Source organism: Erigeron canadensis, chromosome 1 (genome assembly GCF_010389155.1).
Source record: "Erigeron canadensis isolate Cc75 chromosome 1, C_canadensis_v1, whole genome shotgun sequence".
NCBI classification, from domain to species: domain Eukaryota; kingdom Viridiplantae; phylum Streptophyta; class Magnoliopsida; order Asterales; family Asteraceae; genus Erigeron; species Erigeron canadensis.
Genome location: NC_057761.1, coordinates 40,044,083 through 40,069,548, shown reverse-complemented (window position 1 = coordinate 40,069,548; position 25,466 = coordinate 40,044,083). Strand labels below are relative to the sequence as shown.

Genomic DNA, 25,466 nt, shown 5'->3' with positions numbered 1-25,466 from the left:
AGGTAAGTTGTAACAAATCTGGGTAACATGTATTTGTAATTTAAAAGCTGATTAATAAACTATGGAGTATTAAATAAAACACTAGCATAGAATATTAAGCATATGTAATTATATACTAAATAAAGCATATGAAATATAAAACTTGAAATGTAAATGAAAAGCATCGTAAATGAAATTGTAACCAAGGCCCAGTTGACCAAAAAAATCAACAAACTAGCATGGAACTTGTACGAACTGGTAACTTTGAGTGCGAATAACTTATAACCGAAATGAGATCCAATGAATTGGTTGTCACACCCAAATTCTTTTTCGGCAAGTGTTGAATCTGAAATTTTCTGGTTAGGATTCGTGTGGAAATTAATTTTGAGAAGTTTGGTGGTAGTTTCGTGGTCTAATTCGAAGAAACGGGTGAGATATCGGCATTTTAAGTTTTCCGGCTAATTTTCCTACGAAAGTCAGCCGGAAAAAATGAATATGATGACAACATAAAAGTAAATTTCAGTTTTCATCCATGAACTTGTCATTTTTTGCACTTTCAGTCCCTCACGTGTTTTGCACGTGTCCGACTTAACGACTAAAACTTAACGACGTTTGGCGATGGACGATGATTGAAAAAATCTGCCAACTTTAAGGTCAAAATTGTAATTTTTTCACTTACGAGACGAAAAGTGCAAAACGTGTCAACTTTAAGGACGAAAAATATAATTTACTCAAAATAAAAATATCACTTACTTTTTTTATACTAATTCGTATGTTAAGTTGTGTTAAGGTGTCATTTGAGGTCACAGCTTAAATCTTCACCACTGATTGCAATATAAACAATTTACTGTAAGCCCAAATAATAACAAAATGTTAGTTATCTTCTATGATACTTTAACGAAATTGCACATATTTACGCCCATAATTTTTTGTGTGTGGGAAATGTAACAATAATTAAAGATATTTGTTTAACGTATGAGTGTAATGTGCTCACATTAACTTCCTAAAATTAAATACTCCATTCCCAACCATATATACGTTATTTACGAAATTAGATTAGAGAGTGACATAAAAAAACTTCTATATCGAAAAATAGTGTATGCCCGTAGCGAAGCACGGGTTAACCAAAGCCGGTTCAAATTTTTTTGTGGCCTTAAACAAGATCAATTTTGGGGGTTTAGCTTATTAGCATACAAAATAAAGTAAACAAAGAAAAAAAAAACATACCCAATAATAAATACGAATTTTCGAGCATAAAAACGTTCAACGGATACTATAATGAATTATAGCAATTTCCACTTGATGAGTCATAATTCATATATAAACTAAACTAGTTGTTTTTATCTCAAAAGAAACAAATCAAAATTAGCAATAAAAACAAGAATGATTTTTTGGAGCATAAAAACATCAGTGAATAAACTTACCCAATAATATGTTACGACTTTTTTGAGCGATTGTCTAATTCTTGTGGCTCGTTCCTTTTTTTTTTACAACAGACTCATGCCTGTTTCTCTTCCTTTTTTTTTAAATGGTATAATATTAAAAAAATCTTAAACCCATTATATAACAATTGGGGGCTTGTAATATTGGGAGCCTCAAGTAGCTGCTTGACCCTATTGCATGTTAAAGCCGTGGGTTAACCCACTAGTTCAATTTAAGAAATGAAGTTCAATCTGAAATAAATACATTACAAAATATTAACTATATATATAAAAGGAAAAACTATAACTAAATATTAACAGCTCACAAGGATGTTATTAGCAAGAGTTACATATGAGTTACTATATCAACGATTTAAATGGGTCCTTCAAATAACAAACAAATTACAATAACTGTAAGCGATTACAATAATTGTATTAGAAGTATATGTTCATTAATAAAATTGTAATACTCTCGAACTTATTATATATATCGAATTTGCACTTTTAAAGTAAAGAAAAAATGAATGTGTGAATCAGTATAATTTTTGAAATTTTTAAATGAATGAGCGCTATCTAATGGGTTGATAATAAAAGTTAGGAACCATAAATTATTAATTTAAATATTATCCAAATTGATCAAGATTTAGTAAAATCTGCTGGAGCAGATTCCCAAAGAATCCCGATGCTTTAAAAGATTCATAAATAACTATAAACTTTATACACTTGCCAGTAAATTGCGGACGGAAACGAATAAAAACATATGCAATCACCGTGGTAATTTTTATTTATTTTTTTCGGTCAAACGTCTTTTTAATTATCTACGAAAACTAAAACATGTATTAACACTTCATCAACTGAATTTTATCCAATTTACTAGCAACTTGCGTGTTAATCTGATTCATACATCTCTGCCATGTTTTTCCTTACAGAAGATGATACGTATACCATAAAAATTAGTCATGCGGCACTATATCATGTTTGATGTTGTTGTGCATATACTTGCAATACGTTTGTAATGTTGTTGTGGTATGACTAATTTTGGTGTAAATATTATTCCTCTTTACGGATGTATAAACCGGACAAAATAGGACCGTTTTATTTTTAGATCAACAAGCCAAATCCATAACACACTACGAACAAGGCAACCCCCAAAATAAATGGTAACATCAGTATCTAGTAGGGTGTGGCTTCCCATGAAGATTCTTAAGGAACCCAAGTAACTTTATGATGAAGGTTTAGGAAGCATGATAAAGCAGTTGAAGGGTGCAGTTCAAGATAAAGGCAGATGGAGTTATGTTCAAGCTATTCGAAGTAAGTCAAGGTTTTGGGTTTTATTTTTGATATATGCAACCTAACCAACCACTATCCTTGTGGCCGTTTCTTAGAATTTTACTCACTGAGGTTCGAACCCCTTTAAAACGTCTTGACTCTTGACTACCTAAAAACTTTAATTGAAGGGTGCAATATGAATTATTAAATTTCAAGGTACAAGAAATGATGTTTTAATAAACAAGGCTTTTGGTACTTTGGTAGAATGTTCCCAAGACTTTTTCAAGCTGGCAACTTTACACCTACTTCCCGAGTCAAAGTTCTTAGGCTGATGCTTCCCTCCAATTTGAGTATATGAATCAAAGCTAACCACACCCAACCATAGTGGTTCTGCATAAAAGATATGATACAATGCCTTGATTAATCCAATGCCAATGCATCTTTTTTTAAGATAAACTCAAATCCTGCCTAAATGAAATAACAGATTTGGAATACAAAACTATAAAAAGATACAGTCCAAAAATAAATGCAGGATATATAAGCATAAAGTTTTAAACCATATGGTGATTATATACTAATATACTATAATGATAACATTGTAGTCGTTTTGTTGCAATCTTTCCCCCAGAAATATATAATGATAATTTTGCTATGCAAAACAGGTAATGTAGCTGACCTACCCAAATTGTCACACATTTTGAAAGATTGATCAAAATATATTGAAGAAACATAATAATAAAGCTTCAACATACAGAACAACTTACATGCTGCAGCCTGCAGGATGTGCAGAACATGAGTATTAACGCAAAGCATCCGCTAAAATGTTTCATCAGGTGATTGCAATGCGACATATAACTTTAGCGAAGAACCTGAGACAAAAGTATAGATAAAAGACGTTCTTCACAGAGATTAGTATCCTCTCTTGATCATTCTAAGCCCAATGGACAAAACCATTATGTGGCCGCATCTAGTTTTGTAAAGCAACAAACTTTCCATCTTACCTATCTCCAACAGATTTCGTTTCTAATCACAATTTGAAACATAGTACTATACTACTATAGATATATCAGAAAGAAACAAAGTGCATAAAGAACCTAATCAAGCAGAAAACCAGTCAATCCTGTTAAATTTGGCACTTGAAAGGAAATCCTAATTCCAACTTCCAAGAGACAACTTTTTAGTAAAATGCCAAGTTTTATTCCATTGAACATCAAAAACTACAGCAAAAGAAACACATATATGAACATGCTGTAAACTAGCATTAGATTCAAAATTAGCACGCAACTGAAATTTACACCACAAGATCTTATCAAGAACCCTTCAAATCAATTTCGTGCTTCAAAGGAGTCAAAAGGTAACGCCTAATCCAGTTATTATTAGTCATCATACTTCTCCATTGCTCGTCGTCACCATTCAATTCTACCTCTGCAAAACATTAGTATATAAAATAATTACTTTTTATTAAAAAGTAATCAAATTTTCAACATTACTATTATCTATACTATCTTATAAAGCATTTTGCCCTTTTTTAAAATCTCAAAAAATGATTTGAACAACCTAAATTACCCCCTTTCTTTATTCACTAATTTAAACATCTCTACCTAATATACTTATAATACCCTTAAATCCTAACCATTCATTTCTTTCTCTCTCCTCAAATCTCAACCACTCATTTTTTTTTTCTCCTCCATAAATCATTTTATTCATCTAATTTATTTAAAATCTTTTATCTCAAAAACCGTATATCAATATATTATAAAAATTGTATGAGTGTTCTTAAAATTTAATGCTCTTTCATTAGGATGTCATTCGATATACTTTCGACGAATTTTTAAATCCGAGTACGGAGCCCGTACGACTAAGGTATTTGGTTATCATACTCTATGACTTATCACCTCCTATGACCTATCACCCCCAGCATCTCACCGCCGCATTGCGCGGATACTATTGCTCGTTGATATCAAATGATACTTACCTTTCTGGTTTCGGCTTCATCAGGAACTTTGTAAAGTTCTGGAGTGATTTCTGTCAGATATATTCCGGGAACCAGAGTCTAGTTGTTAACAATCATATACAAAAACAGTTAGATATATGTATATATATATATATATATACAGAACACATCTAAAATTGTTTAATAAAACCGATCAAAAATTCAAAATTTAATAAGCAAACTTACATCCAATCGTCTTAGTTCAGCCCGTGGCCGTTTCTTAGGCTTACGTGGCAATCTCCGGCCAGCCATCGCCATAAAATCATCCTCCACGTCACTCCGCGATAGGAAAAACGAAAATTTCTCCCTTTCTCTTTTCTCACCACTCGTAGATTCAACCGCCGGCCGGATTCTCACCGGAGAAGAAGAATTAGGTTTAAAACTCTCACCGTCGCCGTTGACATCATTCAACGGAGCCTTACACGCAGCTCTTCTAGTCCTCAAATTCCACACCTTTTCCGCCGGTGAACCATCTCCCGTCGCCACCGCCGTCTCCGGCGGCGAAACCGCTAAACGTTCTTTAAGAATAGCGTCCTTCATCTTACCTACCTCCGTCTGGAAATCGAACATCAGTTTCTCTCTAGTCGCTTCGATCTCACCGTCACCGGTTACTCCGGCGACCGGATTCAATTTCTCCGGCGAGGAAAACTTATAATCTCTCGATCTAAATCGTCTATTCAACTCCGATTCCCTCCGCCGTGTCCCTGTCACATAAAAACCATCACCACCGCCGGCGCCGCCAACACCATAACTTTCCGGCGATTGCTTCCGATCGCCGTACACATCGTCAACATTCATGCAGCGTAGAAGCTTCTGGTTTCCCCACTTTAAGCGCGGTAAATCGAAATTGTGCAACGGCGGTCTCATTCTGTCAATGTTATTATCTTCTTCTTCTCTGTTTTCCATTCTTTTGTTACCGAAAAACACCATTAAAAAACTCTCCGATCTTACCGTGGATGTGAAATTGTTCTGTTATGTATATGTATATTGTGTATGTATGTGTTTGTTACGTGTGTGTGTAAAAATCGCCGGGAAATATTATGAAGGAGAAAGAAGAGAAGGATGGGGAGATTTTAAATACCGTTTGAGAACAAAGGTCCCAACTGCTAACGTGCGCCCCAAGTGAGTTTGAAGCGCATTTCTTTCCTTTTTAATCTATTAAATTAAAGATATGTAATTGTTACACTTTGGTCATCTCAAACCCTAGAGTTTTACTTGGAGTTATAAGTTCATTGTAAAAATATTGATGTGTTTATAGACGAGATGGGTATCCGTGCAATGCGGCGGTGACGGCAACGGGCAGTGCTAGTGGCGGTGGTTTTAACGATGTGATTATTAATCTTAAAGTAATAGATGTAAATGGTAATGTAGTTATTTTATGGTTAAAAGATGTATATTTTGTAAATAACCTTATTAAAAATATAATAGAGATATTAGGTGAAAATATTTAAATTAATTAATAAATGAGATAGATAGTTTGGAAAAATATGGGTGTAAAATATTTTAAGAATATATTGGATAGATTTAGTGTGTGAGTTAGGAATATGTTAAAAATTAAGGTTAGTTTATTAATATAGTATAGATATAGATTTAGGAATAAAGGGTTTGGTGGTAGTGTAAATTAAAAAGGTAAAATAGGGATTTTAAAAATAAAGTGTTTAATTTGGGAGATGGTAGTTTGTTTATATAGAGAGTATAGATGAGAAGATATATAAAACTGGATTTTGAGTTGGAGATAACCCTATATAAAAAAAGATAATATTTATATAAGAATCTAAAGAAATATTGATCTTTCATTAACATGAATAGCTATTAGTAACTTTTTAATTTATACTAGACTTACGCAAGCACGATATAGCGACCATTGTAAAAAACAACAGTGAGTAGTGAGATCGTGACGATAGCAGCGACAGGTTACGACGAGTAGATTAGTTTACATATAAGTAATTGATATAAAATGTGTACTTTAGTACGTAAATTTAGGAGTAAGGAATAATTGTTATAAGTTATTTTATAAAACTGATTTTTGGTAAAACCATATATGTTAAGTGATGACATTTTAGGTACATCAAACATGCACTTTGAGAAAAAGGGAAGGGTCGTGCTTTATATGGTGATATGTATTAGTTTCAATATTTTTTACTACTGCTTAGTGATATTGGGTCATTTAATGTTGTTTCAAACAATTTATGGTTGTTTCGCTAATGGATGTGGTTTTCAAATGTTATAAGCGGTGTTTGGTTGTCGTTATTGGTAACCGATACAGATATTATGGAAATTAAGACTGGTGAATGACGTATTGATATGCTATTGGAGTTCTTGATCTTGTAATGTGAACTAGTTAACAGTTAGGTTATGCAAAACAAAACCTACTTATATCAAATATGATGATATATATTATCTTAAATTATATCCTTTATAAAGAGAAGTCCATCATCTCCCTCCATTTTGTTCTTTCTAAAAGCAGATGCTCTTTTTAATTTACCTTTTTTTTTATAAAAAAGAAGAAGAAAATAACATAAATAATCAAAAATCATCTTAAATATACCAAAATATCTAAGTTTTTTTTTACTTTACAAAAAATACCTACAAAATCGCAAGACCTCATGGAGGAGCTGCGAATCGTAAGCATTGCTTGCGGAAGCAGTCCTTGCGATTCTCAAGCATGACTTGCGATTCTCAAGTTTTGCTTGCGATCCTCAAGTAGTCCTTGTGAGTTTGACCTTTTTGATTTCATAGATAAGATTTTTTGTACTTGCTAAGAGATAACAAGTAATCAGGAGTTAATGACTTTACCAACACTTTACCATAAACAACACCATAAATATTTTCTTTCAACACCTCAAATAGTTCATAACTTTTTTGAATTTATGGCTAAATTTTTTTGTACTTATTTACATGAACTCCCGATTTCTTTTTATTTCTTAGCAAGTACAAGAAATCTTATAAAAAATCTTATCCATACAGTCAAAATTGCAAGGACTGTTGGAGAATCATAAGCATGGCTTGTGAGTGCTTGCGATCCACAAGTCATGCTTGCGTGTCGTAAGGACTATTTGTGATCCTCAAGCAGTACTTGCAATTCGCAGCTCTTCCTTGAGGTTTTGAGATTTTGGGAGTATTTTTTTTAAATTCAAAAAAACTTTGATTTTTTGATATATTTAAGATAATTTTTAGTTATTTAAGCTATTTCCTCTTTTTAAAATACAAACTTATCTTCTCTAAAATTACTGTTAAAAATAAACCTAAACAACATCTTTTTCCGTTTCTCTTAAAATTTCTCTCATTGCTCTTTCACTTTCCCTTTCCAATACCCATCTTTATTTCCCCCACAATCCCGCCGGCGCCAACAACTAGTCGTGGCCCCCCCCAAAAAAAAAACTGTTTCACTCAAATCTGCTTAAAAAAATGTAACCTAAAATGAAAATATCCATTTTTTTTCAAAAACAGTTCAGTTTTATACAAAATCATTAGTTTAAAGTGGTTTGAATTATTATCATTAGAATCGCGTCGGGGACCGGGTTCGTCAAACTGGTTTTAACGTTGTTAGAAATTTGACCGTTAGATTGGCTAGATGTGATGGCTTTCAGACCGTTAGTTACGTTAATTGGCTGTTTTTTATCATATAATCACCATTCTAATAGTCTTATATAGAGATAAGTGGGGTGTGGTTTAGTTACAACACCCAAAAGCTCTAAAAAGGCTTCAAAAATCACTAAAAATATTAAAAATGCTCGTTAAATGGATTCTACTTCTGCTTCGCAGTTGCAATCATATGATGTTGATTATTTGAGTTCGTCAACAGTAGTGGCAATAGTAACAACGAATAGAAACCAAGTTGTCTTTCAACACTTCAATTTGTGTAAGAGATCATATGGAGATACCAAGAGTCGGTGTAAAAGATTGTCACAACTTTTTGGCCAAAACATTCAACAGAACATTGAAAAATCATGCCACAAAACACTGTGTGATTCCTCGAATTTAAAATTAACATATTGATTTTATATACCTGATACATTTTCTCATTGAGAAAGTGACTTTTTTTTAAGATTAATACAAGATTATTAAATCTTAAGCAGGTCACCTTAAAGTTTTCCGACTCATATCGAAAACCGATTTTCAAAACATTGTTCACTACCAACTGATAAATGCTTGATGGTGATTCGATAATGCTCAATGGACATATTAAACCTATAATATAATGGTTTTATTTTTTTCTGTTATTGTGTGTAAAACAAAAACAAGCTTGACATATTATTTTATTTTATTTTAATTAAAGAAAGAGTTTAATACGGTTAAAACTTTCAAAAACATGAAGTAGCCATATGTTGGATCATACTTCCAAATTCAGTTAATTTATTGGTGTCGAGGTTTGCTTGGTTCATGTGTTACATCATTTGTTTGAGTTATTGTTTATGTGTCGAAGTTTGGTTATTTCTTTATGTGCTTGTTGTATCGATGTATATTGAAGGAATAAAATGGACGAGTATTATTTTTGTCTTAAAAAACCATGGACACATATATGCTTTCTAGTTTCTAATGAGTATGTGACAACATGTTATTTTTCGTTCCGTTGATCAATCCAAGACAAGAACACAAAATAGTAAAAGATTATCGCATTCTTCTTAGAACAAACAAACCCATTACCATCATTTGAGGACTTATACTGCAACATGACCAAACAGATTTTAAAAGTCAATTAGTGTGTTGATGATGTTATTCATAGTAGCTATACACAAAATTTAGTTATGAAAACAGTTATGGTTTTAAAGGCACCTTTGAATAATTTGATAAGTGTTGATATTAAAACCTTCATTTTCCAAAAGTTTATAAAGAAATTTTGCTAAAAAAAAGTTTATACTGTATCATTTAAAAATGTTTTGGTCTATTATTAATAATTTAGTCTGATTTGATTTTAGCTTTTAGAGTTATCAAATTAAAATAGCTCTCTCAGTCATTAAACGAATTTGAATCGTTCAAATGTCAGTGCAGTTGGTTAGACACAATTCTGGCATAATCCAAGGTCTTGAGTTTCAACTTAGGGATGACAAGCTTTATGGTTTTCGCTCCAAATACTTATAATGACTCATGATCAACATCTTGCTGTCTAGGCTGCGTGCAAAATTTTACCATTATATGACGATGTTTTCATGATGTCGTATCAGACTGAATGTTAGAAAGAATAAAAAGAATTTTAAAATATATAATTAACTTTAAGGGTGGACGAAGTGCATAGGCACCCGACCGGTACCGGTTTGCACACCATTCTGACCCTCTGGTACCGGTATAGTGGAGAGAGAAAAGGAGATATATAGTGGTGCCAGTTGTTATGCCGCATGATTCGACCGCTACACTATTAAAAAAATTAATAATAAAATAAAACTATGGGCCCCACATTAGTCAACTGTTATCCCCGTTCTCTCTCTTCTCCTTTTTTTTTTCTTTTTTTTTCTTTCTTTCTTTTATGCTGCTACTGTCTGGTTTTTTTTCTTTGATTTCAATCAACAACATCAACCATTTAATCACAAATATCATATAAATCAGTACAATGAATCGAGGGAGGGGCAATACAAAACGTAATGAACGCGATTACAGTCAATTTCCAAAACAGCGAAGAAGCCCCCCACCCCCAAACAATCGTGATTCAATGCCACCTCCTCCTCCGCCACAAAACAACGAAAATGCTTACATAACGATATGGACTTCGTCATCAGGTCACACGATCACCTCACCGGACCAATGTTGGAGATGGTTTTGACGTGGAAACGTGCCATTTGTGAGAGATACGGATGGACGATGTCTTAGTTTAAGTTGTTTATGTTTTAATTATTTGTGTGTTTGAATAATAATTTATTTTTATGTTTGAGTTGTATGTTTAATTTATTAAATAAAAGTTTTAATTATTGTTGAATAAAAATAAATGAAAAATAAATAAAATATAAATTGGTGGGGAAGAGTGGGAAGAGGTGGCAAGGTATTCTCTGCAATTAGACACCCGACAGGTAACTATTGAAAAATCGAGGAGGAGTAGTGAGGTACTAGCCCCACTCTAACAACCATAAGGCTATCTCCAATGGAGGTGCCCTTGGATATCCATTGCCGTTGAAACTTGTTCAAAACTAAAGATTTTTTTAAGGATGTCATTACCTAAGAACATGCCCTTACTTGTCCTTATCTAATATATTTTTGATTTTAATGGGGGTAAAAGGATATGTAAGGATGTTTGTATGATTGGAAATAAAATTATAAGATTTGAAGGATTTATAAAAATGTATAAGGATTTGTAAGGATATAATGTGACAGCTCAAAGACTCATAAAGACGTACTTAACATTGGAGATAGTCTAAGATAATTTGATTTTATGATAAAAAAAAATGTTACAGTATACAAAGTAAATCGGAAGGATTATTATACACAAATGAACGGTGATGATCACATGTATAAGATTTGAATTTTAGGTCTTCTCATCTCATCCATCTAATCCCCCTTACCAAAAATGTGCACAAAACTTACGCCCGGCGCACGTTATCAGTCAGCCCTTTAACTCGGTATATATTTATATGAATTAATATTTCGCGGCGAATTCACAATCACAATTAACACACATATACACCCCCTTACACATTATAACCTCCCTCAAAATCAATTCTAAATCCAAAATCTCTCCTCTTCTCTTCTATTCAATTAAACAACAATTATTCAATAATTTCCATTAAGAAAACACTCGGCGGATATATAGATACAGATAGATATAACTATACATATACAGAATCAGAACAACAACAAGAAGAAGATAATATGGAGAGAATGAGACCGCCGTTGCATAATTTCGATTTACCGGTCTTAAAGTGGGGCAATCAGAGGCTTCTACGTTGCATGAAGGTTGAGGATATGTACGGCGATGTGTCTGTCGGAAATCGGAAGCGAGCGTCGGAAAGTTATGGCGGCGGCGGTGGTGATGGTGGTGGTTATGTGACTGGAACGAGGCGGAGAGAATCGAAGGTTAATAAGCGGTTTAGATCGAACGATTATAACTTTCCGTCGTCGGAGAAATTGAATCCGGTCGCCGGAGTTACCGGCGACGATGAGATCGAAGCGACTAGAGAGAAACTTATGTTTGATTTCCAAACGGAGGTAGATAAGATGAAGGATGCTATTCTACGAGAACGTTTATCGGTTCCGACGCCGGCGTCGGTGGAGAAGCCGTGGAATTTGAGGACTAGACGAGCAGCGTGTAAGGCTCCGTTATCTCCTTCTAACGGAGTCAAAGTCAACGGTGACGGCGAGGCTTTGAAACCTAATTTTACTTTTTCTCCGGTGAACAACGAATTCAAATATCCAAAATTCCGGCAAGCGAATGGTGTCGGCGCCGTTGAATCTACCAGTGGTGAGAAGAAGGAAAGACCGAAGTTTTCGGTATTCTTATCACGGAGTGAAATGGAGGATGATTTTATGGCGATGACTGGCCGGAGATTGCCACGTAAGCCTAAGAAACGGCTACGGGCTGTTCAAAGACTAGTGGATGTAAGTTTGCTTGTTAAATTTTGATCGGTTTTACTAAATATATTCAAATGTGTTGTATATATATATATATCTAACTGTTTTTGCATATGATTGTTAACAAATAGACTGTGCAACCGGGATTGTGGCTGCGCGAACCGACTCCAGATCTTTACAAAGTTCTTGATGAAGCCGAAACCGGAAAAGTAAGAAGCATAATCTGATGTTAATGTACTTAATAATCTTCTTTTCTGATTATTTATTTGTTGTATATATAGAAACTACGGTGAATAATTGTTTTGTATAATGTTTTGCAGAGATAGAATTAGGGCTATGAATGGTAATGGAAAAGTATGATATGATTAATAACAACTCGGGTAGGCGTTAATGGTTGAAGGACGAATTTGATTTGAAGGATTCGTGATAAGATCGTGGTGTAAGCTTCTAATTTTGGTTCTAATGCTAATGTTCATAAGTTTCATACATGTGTATGTGTTTCTTTTGCTATAGTTTTTTGTTGCTCAATGGAATAAAACTTAATGAATTTCACTTGTCTCTTTGTAACAAGATGTTCTTAGCGCAGCATCAAGGTTTTTATCGGAATTGATTGGTATTGCCATTGATTATCTTAAGTATACCCTTTTTTCCTATCTATAATCTTGTTTCAAGTCGTGATTAAGAACCAGTTCCCTATATATTCAAAGTCGTTTTTATAGGAATTTCAGACTCAAGGTTCATACTTTCATGTATACTAGCTCCAATTTTTTCAAATCAATTCATAACATTATAATGTACCAATATGTCTGCAGAACAATCAACTGCAGAATCCTTGTTTGGTGTATGCTTAACGTTCATACTCATCTCCTGGGTTGGTCAAACTGCAACTTTCTGTTCTGCAGTTCTTTAACTTGCCCATTACATTTTTCTCACAATTTTTGTATCAATAAAGATGTAATGGACTAACTACATAATAACACTTGTAACACAAAATAGATGGACCTGATCCATTTTAAAATCTTCAGTATTATATTAGAAATTCTACACTATAATGAATTAACGGGGTTCACACCAAAAGATTACTCCAATGTACATGATACATGCTATGATTTAGAGTTTGCTTACAAAATCTTTAATGTGGATAGTCATGGGTTACCATTTGCCAGTAATCATACACTTTCGCAAGTTCTTTTCTTTTGGATTGTATTTGGCATTAGAACTCTCGATTAATATACTGTGTTAATCTTTTTATTTATCTGTACTTTGTAGTATATATTGCTACATGTCCTTTTCCCCTACTGCTATTGGGTGGTTTGTTCACTCATACTCAAATTGGAGGGAAGTATTAGCACAAGAAGTTCGCTGGGAAAAGTCCTGAACATTCTATATATTGACCTCTTCGCTGAGATTTTCATTTTGCACCTTTCAAATTACATGTCCTTTTCCCCAAATGCTATTAGGTGATCCGTACATTATCTTTTTTTTTTTTGTATTGTAAAACACCCTAAAATACATTTAGGCGGTGATAATGATGATGAATCTGAAAACAAGAAGAAGAAACAAGCAAAAAGTGATGACAATAAGAAGAAAGATGGTAATGTAGGTGTTGCGTTCAAGAAAAGAGATGATGGTAAATCCGAAAACAAGAATAAAGATTCTGAACATGATCTTGCTACACCTGAACAATAAAATTAGTACAATGAGGAACGATAATGCCTGCATTTGTTGGTTTTGCTAATAATAGTGCATCATCAAGCTTCAAGTGTTACCGAGACTACTTTTGCTCACAAAAGCCAAGATGAGCCCAAACAAATAATCACTAGAGATCTCGCCCCATTTTGAGCCGTTGAGAGAAGCGTTTAAAAAAACATAGACGACGGAAAATATTGGCTCGACCCCTTAGGAAACGAGGAGTCTAGTCTCTAGTGTACCGTGATGGCGTGATATTCTTTTATAGTGCATCATTATGCCACCTTGAAAATTTTGGGTCAATCTCATCTGATTTGGACACATAGCAACTGACCCATCAACCAATCAAAATTTGTACAATACTTAGTCCAAACCCATTTTATCCAGATAACAACACACAAGGTAGCTGATCAGCATACCATACTTATCAGCATACAATGTAAATATCCAAAAGAGGAACTCCATAAAAGCCTATGATACAGACATAATTAAAGGTCTCTTCAAGAGGTGGTCTTCTAACATCAGCAGAAGCAAACAAGTGTTGTGAGTGATTCAGGTAACAAGGTTCCAACACGAGAGTACTCATTTTTAAACATAAAAATAGTACAGTGACTCGGATGACAAAAAATTGGAAGTATGAGAATATATTATTAGTGATTTTTTCATTCATTTTTTAAAATTAAAAAGCTTTCTCGCAAGTTACATAAATTATGTCACATAAGTCGAAACGAACACCACTGAAGAATTACGATAACTTCTTCAAAGAACTAAAGGGACACATATCTCACTGATAGTTTTCAAAATCTATAAAAGAATACCTAGCTGCACTGGGTATCTCCAAAATTTAGATTGATATATACAAGTCCAGTTGTGAAAAGAAACTTTCGAATCTTAAAACACCACGAACAAATTCTTCAAAAAACTAAGGGGAAACAAATTTTACACAAGTAGTTTCCAAAATTTAAATTCAAACAAGAATGACTGAAAATGACTACAAATATTATATTCCCTAATATTTACAACTGATATTGTAACTATAATAATAATAGGAACACTGAAACATCAACAAATATATTAGGCAATGCATGCTTGCTGAGTAGGGGTGTAAGAAATCAACTGGAAAACCGAAAAACCGGTCCGAACCGCGTGATCCAAAACCGAAAGAACCGAAACCGAAAAAAACCGAAACCCGGAAAAACCGAAGTGTAACGGTTCGGTTACGGTTTCAATATTAATTACCCGCGGTTAACCGAACCGAACCGAATTTTGATATATATCTACATATAATCATATATATGTATATTTACACATATGTTATATATGAATACATCATTTACATATATCACTTTAGCTAATTTTTTTTAATTGTTGTCTAAAATATTAACAATTTTACTAACTTTCTTTCACAATCTATGATTAGATTTGGATATTTTAAGTAATTTTCTTATATATATATATATATATATATATTCTTTTTAAGAAAAGTTGTTAACTTTGTTTAAGATATTAATCAAAAATATTAGTAATATCATATAAAAGACATTTTAAATAGTAAATCATGATACTCTTAAATAGATTCTTGCATTGCATAAATATAACGTTAGGAAAAGGTAATTCACAATTAGATGTAATGTATATTTATTTATAAAACAAAATATTAATGTAGTTAAATAACTATTATACATAGAAAAATTAATTAATGCAATGTAAATTGACTATTATAATTAAAAACTTAAACTTTATATCAGCATAACTTTACGAAATGGTTAACCGAAAATAAAACCGAAATTAACCGACTTTTTCGGTTAACCGATTTGCGGGTAACCGAACTAAATGGTTCAAAATTTCTAACTAACCGAACCGAACCGAAACCCGAAAAATGGTTCAAAATTTCTAGCTAACCGAACCGAACCAAACCATTTACAACCCTAGCTGTGAGCATGGGCGGTAATAAAGGGGGAAAGGGGGTCCAATGCCCCCTCCAAATTTAAATTTTGTCATGTATTTTTAAATTTTTCATAAAATTTTTAAAAATTTCTATAGGTTTTTAACATTTTGCTCCCTTTTAGATTTATTTTTCATAAGTTTTCTAAGTTTGCCCCCTTTTGGAATTTTTTCCTGTTACCTCCTCTAGCTGTGAGACTATCAAGACCTCTAAAAACTCAACTACAACACTACGGATCAACAGAAGGTGGCTATTTATACAGATTTTAGACTTTAAGTGTTGATTGATATGATAAACATCACATCTGAAAGCTTTCCTTGATCTGGAACAATAAGCACAATAGTTGTTTACACTTGTTCAAAACAACAATGGTTTGGTATACCAAACAAGTTATTGCATTCCAAGTTATACAACAACCATATCAACCACAATCTGTTAAGGGTTGGATAGAAAATGAAAATATTCCTACCACTTAATGTCTAAAACCCATCTAAGGCGTCAACTCATCGTCCTTGTTGCTCACTTCAGAAGTATACGGGCTGGATAATGACGGTGAATACCCGTAACTTGGACTGCAATAAACCCATACAATTAATTAACAAGCTGAAAAGCATTATACCACCATCAACAATGCAGCATTTAATCTGAAATGTACCTGAGGGCACTGTATGCTGGGCTTGAAGGAGAATACGAAGGAGACGTCGGTGAATACCACGGTGAACTCAGGCTACGATAAGATAATATACAACATTTAGATTTATACTGAATAAGGAACCACCCATAGTCTAGTTATGTACAAACATAATATAAACACTACAAACGTAGAAGAGATATGATTAGAGAAAACAACACATGTGGGACACACACCTTGACCCGAAATACTTTTTAGATTTTTGTTAAATTTTTTTATGGTTGTTTTTTTTTTTCTAAATAATGTGTTAAGGATGACCTGAAAGTCTGAAACATGACTCAGTTATTATTTACCCATTTGACCCATTAGAGATCAAAGATAACCAAATGAAGTCATCCATATGTAAGTTTTTTTATATCGCCGTCTGTAGTCAACCAACTAATGGAGTACACAAAAGCAGTAAGCTTCAGAAAAAAGATGCTGGCAATAGTACCTGTAATTTGGCGACAATCTTGGTGAAGTAGGACTGTAGCCAGGGGACATAGGACTGTAAGCAGGTGAGGCCACGCTGTAAGATGGGGAGCTCGGAGTGTAAGCAGGTGAGGTCGGATCATATGATGGTGAGGCCACGCTGTAAGATGGGGAGCTCGGAGTGTAAGCAGGTGAGGTGGCACGATATGATGCTGGGGTGTAACTAGGTGATACAGGGCTGTAACTAGGTGAGACAGGGCTGTAACTAGGTGACGTGGGGGAATAAGTGAGGGAGCTAGGGGTATAGCTGGGGGAAGTCAGGGAGTAGCTATACCCAGGTGAAGCGGAAACAGAACCCCTCCTGGCAATATGAGGCGAAAAATTTGCACCATTGTTGGGTGAAACTAGATAAGGATAGGGAGAAACCGCCACATTCTCAATCATTGATCTGCCAGGAGACACTCCAATCTCAATCCCATTTCTATAAAATGGTATCTGAGCATCAATAGCTTCTTGTATCATCCCCTCTATATACAAATCAAAGCCTCCCGTCCCTATCGGAGCGAGCTGGCCCACCATTATATTTTCTGTTACTCCCGAAATGTAATCAGTTTCGGCATAAACAGCTGCGTCGATTATAATATCAACTGTTTCTTCAAATGAGCATCTCGTCAGCGGCCCAGTATCATTTCTATTGATCCCGTGACGTGTTATGGCCATAAGGTGACCACGATAGGTCATAGTGTCGCATAATACAGCCAAATGCCGGCAATTCACATAGGATCCATCAAATGAAAGGACTGCTCGAAGCTCATCCAGTAACGACCTCCGGGCTGCTTCAATCCCAAGCACTTGAAGCACTTCAATCAAATGATTACTGGTTGTTCTTGAAGCATCAACATCCTGATGACACATGACCCCCAACAGATTTACACCTTCAGTGTCAAGTACCCATTCAACTTCTGGCTTGAATCCTTCATTCTCGTCGAATTTGTTAACTCTGCCTGATTTAATAAACACCTTATTGATGTCAGGAATACCACATAATGCCAAGTCTGTTAACATATAACTCTCAATCTTCCTGAGGAACACATCATCTTCGGCAGATTCATCTTGTAACTCACTTTTGTGAGCCTCGTCATTCATGATGCGGATTCTTAGAATCAACTTCTCAGCATTGTCATCAGTATATACACAGTTTAAATCATCACCAAAAGCGAGATTAATCTTCTGGGCAATATCTGCCATGCTCAACTTCTTATCAACCATCATCTCCCGGTTCAACTCAATACGGAGCAGCCAGGGAGATATCTTTTCTGGGTCGATTTCTTCATCAGGCATTTCATAGTATGACTTGACAAAGTCAGCATCCTCTTCTATAATTGTACTCACAGGATCAGGATCGTACCATACTTCAGTTGCTTGAGTCACATCACGAAGAGTTGTGTATTCCAGATCACACTGGACATTCTTAGCCCGATCCTTTGAATTGCTGACATCTGGCTTCAAATACACCGACAATGATGGGGTTTTGATGTTTTTAGCAACATTAATAATCTCTTGCAATCGAGGAACACCAAGAGTCACATTCTTTGCACTCACACCAGCATAATGGAAAGTGTTTAGAGTCATCTGTGTTGCCGGCTCACCAATCGACTGTGCTGCAACACACCCAACCATTTCCCCCGGTGAAACAAGTGACTGTAAGAACCTCGACTCTATCTCACCAATAACCCACTCGAACGCCTCATGTGTAAGTCTGTACTCACTCAACACTCGTTTGCTAGCAAGTGTGCTACGAAGAAGAATGTTGAAGAATAGAGTTGCATTCTTTTGAGCTTCAACACTCAACAAATCATCACCATGAACAACCCGCAACCGTTCTTGAAGCTTATCAACACATTCCACAATTTCCATGGGGTGCATATCTGAAGGCTGCCTCAAGTCAACCTTGAAAGTCTTTTGTGCATTCCATATGATTCGTTTAAGATTCATGGGCATGGGCCATGAATTATCACCTGTGGTAGCAATCTCGGTTCCAAGTTGGAGTCGATCGTCTTCAAGTGTTTGTACTTCCGCATCAAAAACATTACGAAGTTCTGGACAAAATTTTAAATGCTCAACATATTCTGGAAGCATGTAACTTGGATTCCAATTCTCCTCATCGATCTCGTATTTAAAAATCCGATCAAACTCGTCTTTCTTAACTTTCAAAGAATCGACTTTCTGATTTTCTACCCAAACTGCATCCATACCATCTTTGCCGTACAGAAATTGGATAACATCTCCCAAAGAGTTCCTGACTGTACCATCATACTTCACCATAATATCTTCCATGGCTTTTACTAACCGCCTTTGAATGTAACCAGTTTCAGATGTTTTCACTGCAGTGTCAATTAGACCTTCTCTACCACCCATGGCATGGAAAAAGAATTCTTGTGGTGTTAACCCTCTAAGATAGGAATTCTCCACAAACCCACGACTTTCTGGCCCGTAGTCGTCTTTTGTGAAATGAGGAAGAGTCCGGTCCATGAAACCGAATGGGATTCGCTTACCCTCAACATTTTGTTGACCCACACAGGCAGTCATTTGTGATATATTGATGAAACTTCCTTTTGAACCTGCTGTGACCATTGCCTTGAGATTGTTACTTTCTGATAAACTTCTCTGGGCACTACTTCCAGCATCATCACGAGCCTTGTTTAGCACCTGAGCACAGCAGAATGTTAATGTACTTAGAAATACAGAAACATTAGTATTAGTAAGTTAACTGTAAATACAGAAACATTAATATTCATATGTGGCAACTTAATAGGTTGTATTTATTAGACAAAAAAAGACTTTACAGGCAACTATGGACCTGTTTGACCCGTTCAATCCATTCAACCCAATGCCCTTTTTAATTGAACCGTTTGAGACAACGCAATATCTAATCGACACATTCATAAGTATATGGGCCGAAACTGCCACCAACATTGGCGGCCTTTAAACATAGCCAAGTACCTGATTCACTTTGTTTTCAAATGATTCCATCATGGTTCGACCAGGCTCTGCCTCCAACTGGTTAATTTGAGCAGCCTTGATAAGTTGTTGCACCTCATTCTTGGCTTGTGAAATAGTTTCATTGATGGTTTCCATAGTGGTTTCATCAGCAATTGTGTCTCCAATCCCAATGCTGAACCCTTGTTGCAAAAGCCAGTAGTTAACAAGCCACTGGGTATGTCCAAGAAACTTACGAGCAGCATCTGGACCAACCTCCTCCCTGTAATATTATATTTATACATAAGAGACATGTGAACTAATTTCCATAATATGTATATGAGTGGTAGACGAGAACACACCAGATGACGTGTATTAGACTTCCAGCAGATGCACCGAGGGTTCTTTTACAAAAGGTACCGGTGACAACCTCTCCCTTCTCTATTCGAACTTGAGTGTCACCAGGCGTTAAATATCCAGTTTCAGTTTCTGAATGCCAAGCAGCTGTCCTGATGAGGTTTATCTTCTTTGGGATAATGAGATTAAACACCTGTTTTCCCGTCCATAGAGGTCTAGGTTTCAAAATGGCAGGTGTGGGTACGTTTCCATCAAAATCTTCCCACCACATCAATATATTCATAAAAACATCCTGCATACATGAAGAGCATTAATTCAGAGCATACCATCACAACTTGAAATATAATGAAATCTTGGGATGCCATTTAAAAGTTGTTTTTATCAAAAAATTTATTGTTCCTAGTGAACAATTCATTCCATTCCAACATAATGGTCCATTTGTTCATATCAGACACTGTGTTAGTGAGCAGCCCAAATAAAAAGTCTTAACAAGATTGAATGGTGAGGATCACCTTCTCAATGAAGGTATCTCTCTTGGTGATTTTACGGCAACCTAAGAGTGTATCCTGCACAATACCCATAACGGGCCGATTTGCCTGTGGTGAAACAACGCATTTAGGTACCATCATCAACTCCAGTACCTCTGCTTTTGTTTCAAATGACTGAGGTACGTGCATGTTCATTTCATCTCCATCAAAATCAGCATTATATGGTGATGTGACTGATAAATTTAGCCGAAAAGTAGAGTGTGGCATGATCTTAATCCTATGCCCCATTATGGACATCTTATGCAGACTTGGTTGTCGATTAAAAAGAACCAGATCTCCATCAATCAAATGTCGTTCCACCTGTAAAATCACAAGATTAAGAGTTAACAACATTAAGTCTTCAAATACAAGATTACCAAGTTAACAACATTAAGTCCTATACATACCTTGTATCCAGGTTCCAAATGACAATCACTGTTTTTCTTCAAGTAACGAAGATCGAGCCTTTGACCGTCATTTCTGATAATATACTTGGCTCCAGTTTTACCAGGGGGAGGATGGGGGCCATACTCAACAAGCTCCTTCAGCCTGATGAAAAATGAAAAATGAAAATCAAGTCAAAAGGAAAATGAAATGCAGAAGCCAAAAAAGATGATAAATTTGTAGAAGAGTATACCATTCTATGTTATAAGGAGTGACATTCTCAGGATAAGTAAGATTAAGAGCAATACTCCATGGTACTCCAAGCTCATCAATGTTAATGGTTGGATCTGGAGTGATGACTGTACGTGCCGCAAAATCAACACGCTTCCCCATCAGGTTGCCTCTGATCCGACCCTCCTTTCCCTTAAGCCTACTACATATAGATTTGATTGGGCGACCCGACAGTTGAGTAGCCTGTGGAATAACCCGAGTTTTATATGCCATATCAATACTACAACTAATGCATAATTTGATATGAGTTGAGAATAGAGATGTATGTATCATACCCTTGGCAGGCCAGGAAGCTCATTGTCAAAATATGTGGAAATATGGAACTGCAGTAACTGAGCGAATTCAGAGATTACGTGAGCAGGAGCTCCAGTCTTTTCTTGCCTCCTCAGGTTTTCATTGTGTCTAATTATCATGGCCAGCTGATGAGTTAGGTCATCCTGTTTGGCAGAAAATAAAAGTTGAGATGAAGTCCGACAAGGTATTTAGGATGTTGATTACTTAGAAGCACACACACTCACATAGTTGATCACTTCTAAGTTAATGAACATTATACATAAAATTGGAGGTGGCGAAATGGGCGGTCAGGCAAGTTGAGTGATGGTTCAAAATGAGAGGGTCCAGTCTGGCTGGCCCCGATAGTGTGTTAAATACGATGATGGCAGGGACTAGGGTGTTTGAGTATTTACCATTCAAAATAAATACTTACAATGCCAATGATAAAAAAATTTAATATGACAGATTAGTATTATGGATAATACACAATTTGTCCAACCTGCTAAATTTGGCCCATTTCCTATTCAGGTCTTTTATCTAATTGACATGTGACTATGTTAGAATTGAAACATAATCCAAATCAATCAATTCACATGTAATTGGGTAGAAATTTCCACATCTACTTAAAATGTTCTGTATAGAAACACACATAAGAGGATCTCTTCTATTCCTTTCATCTAGAAATTTTCCTTTTTGTTTTTGTTTACTGAGAGGACTTTTACATAATGTGGGCCAAAAGAGCCCAGTTGAGCAGGGTCAAAGCACACAATTAAGAAACTTGCCTCACACCAAGCCGACGTATCCATCATCACTGATGGTCTGACTGGAGGTGGTGGTATTGGGAGGACCTGCAGGATCATCCAATCTGGACAAGCATACTCGGGGTTCAATCCCAACAACGTGCAGTCTTCGTCACTTATCTGCTTTAATACAGCAAGAACCTAATAAACGTTGAAGCTTATAAGCCATTGCATTGCACAAAGAAAGAAACATGCAAAATGCAATATTCTGGGTTCCAAAATTTTACTCGTTCTGCAGAAAGCTGCTGCTTTCTTTCAGCTGGCTCAGGAAGTTGTTGTGAGTCATCAGTTTCCTTCTTCTGACACTTGTATTCTGCAACCATGATCATACCTTCAATAGTAAACTTTGGCTGCCGGGCACCACAACCCCCTCGACTCTTTTTAACACTATCCTGTACTCGGGTATCAATCTCATCACCACCTTTACATGAACTTTTGTTCTTGCATGCATCTAAAATCTTCTTGAGCCTATGTTTTGGGTTTCTTATTTTTTGAGCTTGCTTGAATTTATGATCATCCTGTACACAGGCATGCACACATGGATAGAGTCAAAAGTTTATTGTGAGAGCACACAGCTTGAAACGAGACCAAAGAGAAGAGATAATAACAAAAGATAATGCCAGCTAAAGAAACAGGAATGATTTCAACAAATCTATAGATAGAAATAAAATGTTGAAGAAGTAGCAGCCAAAATATGTTACTGGACAAGCATTCATGTTAGCGCATTTATCAAACTGGCAAGTATCCTTCGCATTTTATATGGTAAAGGTATGAAAAACTAAAGACAGTAGTACTATAGTCAATTCTAGAAAGCAAAATCTGTTTACACTTGCAAGTAATTAGCAACAGGATTGGTCACTAAAAATTTATCTCCCAAAGAAGGTAGGAACTAGAATCTTACCGAGAGTTAGTCAAATTGACATAAGAAGTGCATTGTACTACTGAACTTATATTTAAGTTCAATTTATAAATGATACACATCATATTATAGACGTTTCATCAAATCCGTGGTATCAGCTACATAACCTCATCTGCAAGGATCTTTGAACAATTGAAGCATACACATCGCAGAATACTGAGTACATCTTCATAAATCCGATATGAAACATAGGTTTCGCAAGCTCAAGATGTCCAAAATGACCAGAGCACTCGGCCATATTAGCCGAGCAAGTTTCACATTTAAGCCTCCTATCAGTAGTCCCAAGCCTCGGGTCACTAAGTCCTGCCACCTTTGGTTTCCCTTTTTCATTCGTCTGACCGTGCTCAATTTGCACAACTGACATTTGTCTCTGCATCAATAACAATAATAAGACAAAGGTCAAGGAAGTGATCCCAGTTGGGTCACTTTCTTATGTTGTTATTAATGTCTCCTTTTCATGGCATTAGTAAATGCTAGCATTGCGGATACTTTTAAACTAAACAAATAAACGACTTATCGTTTTTGGACTAATCTGGACAGGGTCAAAAACAGGTCCAAACGGTCCGACATGTCTCAGAACGGGTCAGAGGTTAGGCTGCCTTACCCAACTTGTCATCAACCCTTAACTAAACAGATTAGGACCATAAACAAGTCAACAAATGCTAACTTGTTCATAACCGGGTCCAGGTCATGCTTTTCAGATTTCTCGATAGCCCACTAGAACCACCAACCCACAGCATCTGTCAACCGTTGACCAAAGTAGTTAGGGCCAAAAATAAGGCCCGTCATCATAAACTGGTCAGGTTATATTGCTTTTCCAACATCTAGAACCACTACCCAACCAATCGGCCATCAGGTTAAGGTCAAAACGGGACATAATTAGGCTAACCTGTTTCGTAAACAAGTTCAAATTTCCCATCCCATCTCAACCTCGTTTCACAATACTTTTAAATCAGTTTTAATTATTCCGGTGAATCTTTCCAAAAATCTCAACTATTCAATTATTGCTTATATAAATTCACAAATTTTCATATATCTCCCTATTATATACGTCCAATTATAGTAATTCATAACTTGTTCATTGCCATTACTTTCAAAAAACCATTATTATTATTATTATCAAATATCATTAGTCTAGTCGAGTCCACTTTTCAATGTCATTAACTTATAATTAAGTGAGGTTATAGGTTATTAATTATTAGGGTTTCGATTAAGGTTAGGATTATGTATACAGCTAACCCGAACCCGAACCCGAACAAGATCGCCATCATGAATCAGTTACAAAACCCTAATTTTTAGAGAATTACAATTTCATCGGGACTTAGGATTCCAAATTGCACCGCTCGGACTTTAGTTACTTCCAGCGGCGAGTGCAAAAACATATCCATTACCATTGTATTGTATAATATATAATGAATAATTTTGTTTTTAGATATTTACGAAGGAATATGTATTATTATTATTATGATTGTTAGGGTTTCAGTCAGAGAGAAACGGGTCAAGAGGATATGTGTAATTGTGTACGAATGAAGAGTACCGAGCGGGGGATGCTTCATATAGATTTCGTTAACCGCCTTTTAGTCTAATTTTTATTTTACCCCTCCGGTTTTGTATATGTTTCTCCATCCTCTGCTGCTTTCTTTCGCTTATTCACGATTTCATCACAATGACTATACTAGTTCGACTTAACTTTCACTTTTTTTATTTGAACTCAAAGCTTTTTTGTATCTTTTTTATTAATTTATATATTACATTTTATATTAATGATACAAAAAACAATATAAGTAAATCATACATAAGTATGATACCTTTATCAAAAGATATGATACTAATATCATTTTTTACTTTTGTCTTTTAAATTTGTTTTCAATTTTAATGGTAAAATTGGATAATTTTTAACTTTTGACTTAAAGTTAAATGTCAATGTTCAATATGATATTAGGCACCATATACATAATACTTTTTATATAAATATCATAAAATACGAACTACATAGAACTAAATACTTATAATCAGTATTTATTATGCTTTATAATAAAAG

General features: G+C 35.2%; 2 protein-coding genes and 1 pseudogene across 2 annotated transcripts; 1 reads left to right on the top strand and 2 right to left on the bottom strand.

The window, feature by feature from the left end:
• Window positions 1-3,849: 3,849 nt before the first annotated feature.
• On the bottom strand, window positions 3,850-5,720 carry LOC122585573. Its single transcript, XM_043757700.1, has 3 exons — window positions 4,849-5,720; window positions 4,645-4,722; window positions 3,850-4,094 (listed from the first exon to the last, which is right to left on the bottom strand). Exons 1-3 carry the CDS (start codon window positions 5,590-5,592, stop codon window positions 4,089-4,091), a joined length of 828 nt encoding a protein of 275 aa, XP_043613635.1. The 5' UTR covers window positions 5,593-5,720; the 3' UTR covers window positions 3,850-4,088.
• Window positions 5,721-11,257: 5,537 nt separating this feature from the next.
• LOC122584849 lies at window positions 11,258-12,713 on the top strand. The gene is made up of 3 exons (XM_043756919.1): window positions 11,258-12,186; window positions 12,291-12,368; window positions 12,480-12,713. The coding sequence occupies exons 1-3, from the start codon at window positions 11,461-11,463 to the stop codon at window positions 12,483-12,485; spliced, it is 810 nt and encodes a 269-aa protein (XP_043612854.1). The 5' UTR covers window positions 11,258-11,460; the 3' UTR covers window positions 12,486-12,713.
• A 3,483-nt stretch (window positions 12,714-16,196) lies between these two features.
• LOC122583180 lies at window positions 16,197-24,813 on the bottom strand (annotated as a pseudogene).
• Window positions 24,814-25,466: the final 653 nt, after the last annotated feature.

Coding starts and splice junctions, on each gene's coding strand:
- LOC122585573 (XM_043757700.1), bottom strand. CDS start 5,592: ATGGTGTTTTTCGGTAACAAAAGAATGGAAAACAGAGAAGAAGAAGAT. Junction 4,723..4,848: donor CTGAACTAAGACGATTGGAT/GTAAGTTTGCTT, acceptor GTTAACAACTAG/ACTCTGGTTCCCGGAATATA.
- LOC122584849 (XM_043756919.1), top strand. CDS start 11,461: ATGGAGAGAATGAGACCGCCGTTGCATAATTTCGATTTACCGGTCTTA. Junction 12,187..12,290: donor CTGTTCAAAGACTAGTGGAT/GTAAGTTTGCTT, acceptor GTTAACAAATAG/ACTGTGCAACCGGGATTGTG.